The sequence below is a fragment of the Crocodylus porosus genome, unplaced genomic scaffold (genome assembly GCF_001723895.1).
Source record: "Crocodylus porosus isolate Cpor-Errol unplaced genomic scaffold, CroPor_comp1, whole genome shotgun sequence".
Classification (NCBI taxonomy): Eukaryota; Metazoa; Chordata; order Crocodylia; family Crocodylidae; genus Crocodylus; species Crocodylus porosus.
Window position 1 is genome coordinate 3,233,841 of NW_017728922.1, and position 2,171 is coordinate 3,236,011.

At 36.2% G+C, this 2,171-nt stretch overlaps 1 protein-coding gene across 1 annotated transcript in view; it reads right to left on the reverse strand.

Moving 5' to 3' along the window:
• Positions 1–2,171, reverse strand: part of LOC109313142 (translocating chain-associated membrane protein 1-like 1) — a 29,014-nt gene that overhangs the window by 9,635 nt on the left and 17,208 nt on the right. The window contains exons 5-7 of the mRNA XM_019539577.1: positions 1,138–1,262; positions 869–939; positions 677–781 (exon numbers count right to left, since the gene is read on the reverse strand). Coding sequence (XP_019395122.1) covers positions 677–781; positions 869–939; positions 1,138–1,262 — 301 coding nt within the window. The remainder of the gene's footprint in view (positions 1–676; positions 782–868; positions 940–1,137; positions 1,263–2,171) is intronic.

A 2,171-nucleotide genomic window follows, 5' to 3' on the forward strand; every position in this document is an offset into this window, starting at 1 on the left:
AATTCTCTTGTTTAATTCCTCCTAGATGTTCTGATATTCCTCCTCCTCCTCAAAAGTAACTACTTACAAATTTGCAGTATACATGTTATTTTCTTCCACAAATCATAAATTTTTCCCTTTTGGTCTACCCTTTGCTAAGAAGAAACAGACTACAAAAATGACAGTGTATACTACTTTTTGCCCTTGAAAGAATTCACTGCTGTACATCTTTACTATAAGATTCTACTGTAATTCTTTGTGCTCTTTTATATTGATTGACAATGATAATTGAATTCAAAAAATAAGACTGAGAAGCTGCAATAATGTGGCACTTCTATTCTTGGCTGGATTTGTTTTTAAGATCAGAAATCCCTATAAAATATTTGCAGTGACAGCTATATTTAGCAACTGAGTATTTTATGTGGCCAACATTAACTTGAGACATGACTTTAACAAAGCTTAACTGAAAAACTAGCATAATTGCAAAGTGACATATTAGTTTCCATGACTATATACAGTATTGAAATTCCAAGCAAAAATATTGGTATCAGAGGTATCTTAGAATGTGATATGCTTCCTAAACATGCTCTTACATGCATGCAAACATTTTTAATGCCAAAATAATTCAGTGTAAATTACAGAACTCTAAATAGAGGTAGTATGAAAATAAAAATAATTTAATATAAGCAAAATTTACCCTTTCTGCTTGTTTTCATCACTGAAGTAGAAAAGACGAGAGGCGTGAAAGATCAATTCCACTAAATAATGAGGTACAAGTAAAATTAGCCCCAAACGTTGCAGGCTACAGAAAGAAAAGGTGAACAAAAATGTAATGAAATTATGAAGTAAACCAAAGTTTATCAATTAATAACAATTTACAAATACTTACTTTAATACATAGGCACCAGATATGTGAGCAATGTAAAGACAGATATAATACAGCTGTCTTGGAATATCTTCCTAAAAATTAGAAAAATTATTAGATGTTTATTTTTAGCTAATTTTTTTCAAAAACCCTGTAATACTGAATATATCAACTTTCCATATTTTCTGTGGACCCCTTATAAATGTTTCCACCCTGAGTACATTACATAGGAAATCAAGCAACAAAAAGGGTTGTTTTTTTTAAATTAAATGCAGACAGGCTTCAATTCATACCTTTCTAATCTTCTGGAAATACAATTCTGGCAGTGCATGAAGCCAATAGGCAATCTGGCAGATATAGAAGAATTTTACCTGAAAACTAAACAATAAGGTATTTACTAATCTCAAAGTAAGAAAGGCTGTTTATATGATGTAGTGGGTATTTAAGGAACCATAAAGAGGAACTGTTTTTCTCTTGAACAACTGTTTATGGGACTCCTCTTTGATGGCAATTACACTTTTGACCAATTTGAGGGACAGAAAGGACTCAAGTTTGGCCATACCCTCCCCTCAAAGAAGATTCTACAGTTGAAAAAACAAATAGTAAGTAATACTAATTTAAGGCCTTAATCCTGCAAAAAATTCCGCATGTGCTTAACTCCACCCTCACTGAAGTCTGTAGGACTACTAACACAGTACAGATAAACACATCCAGGCTTTTGTAAGACTGGGAATTAAATAATCACAAATACCATGAGACGCATCAGCTGACAACATTCAAGGTTTTTAGGTACTGGTCACTAATGTGAAGGAAAAAAAATGTCTGCATGTGTATGAAAGACTCTCTCTCATATATAATATGAGAAATATGAAAGACTCTCTCTCATACACATACACATTTTTTTTTTATATACACACACACACGCATTATGGTCGTATGAAGCTTCGGTTGCTAATTCAATTCGGCAGAGATTTGGCTCAATTCGGCAGCCGAATCTCCGAATCTATATCGAATCAGGACACCCTTAATTTCTCTAAATCAAATTGGAACCCTCCAAATTGATTCAAAGAGATTCGATGATCCGGGCACAGACATGGCTTTAAATGTTTTTTCTACATACCTCAAGGTACCAGGCGGCTTGCATTCCCCCAACTCAGTGACTGGTGCCTCCTGGGTCTGGGGGGACACCCAGGGTCCCCCCACGGCTGATCGCCGAGCTGGAAGGGGTGCGGGGGTCTCTCAAGCACTTGGCAGCACACCCACGTGGACCAGAAGCACTTCCGGGTCCAATACTGAGCGCACGGGGCATCCCCCCGCACTCCTGTGG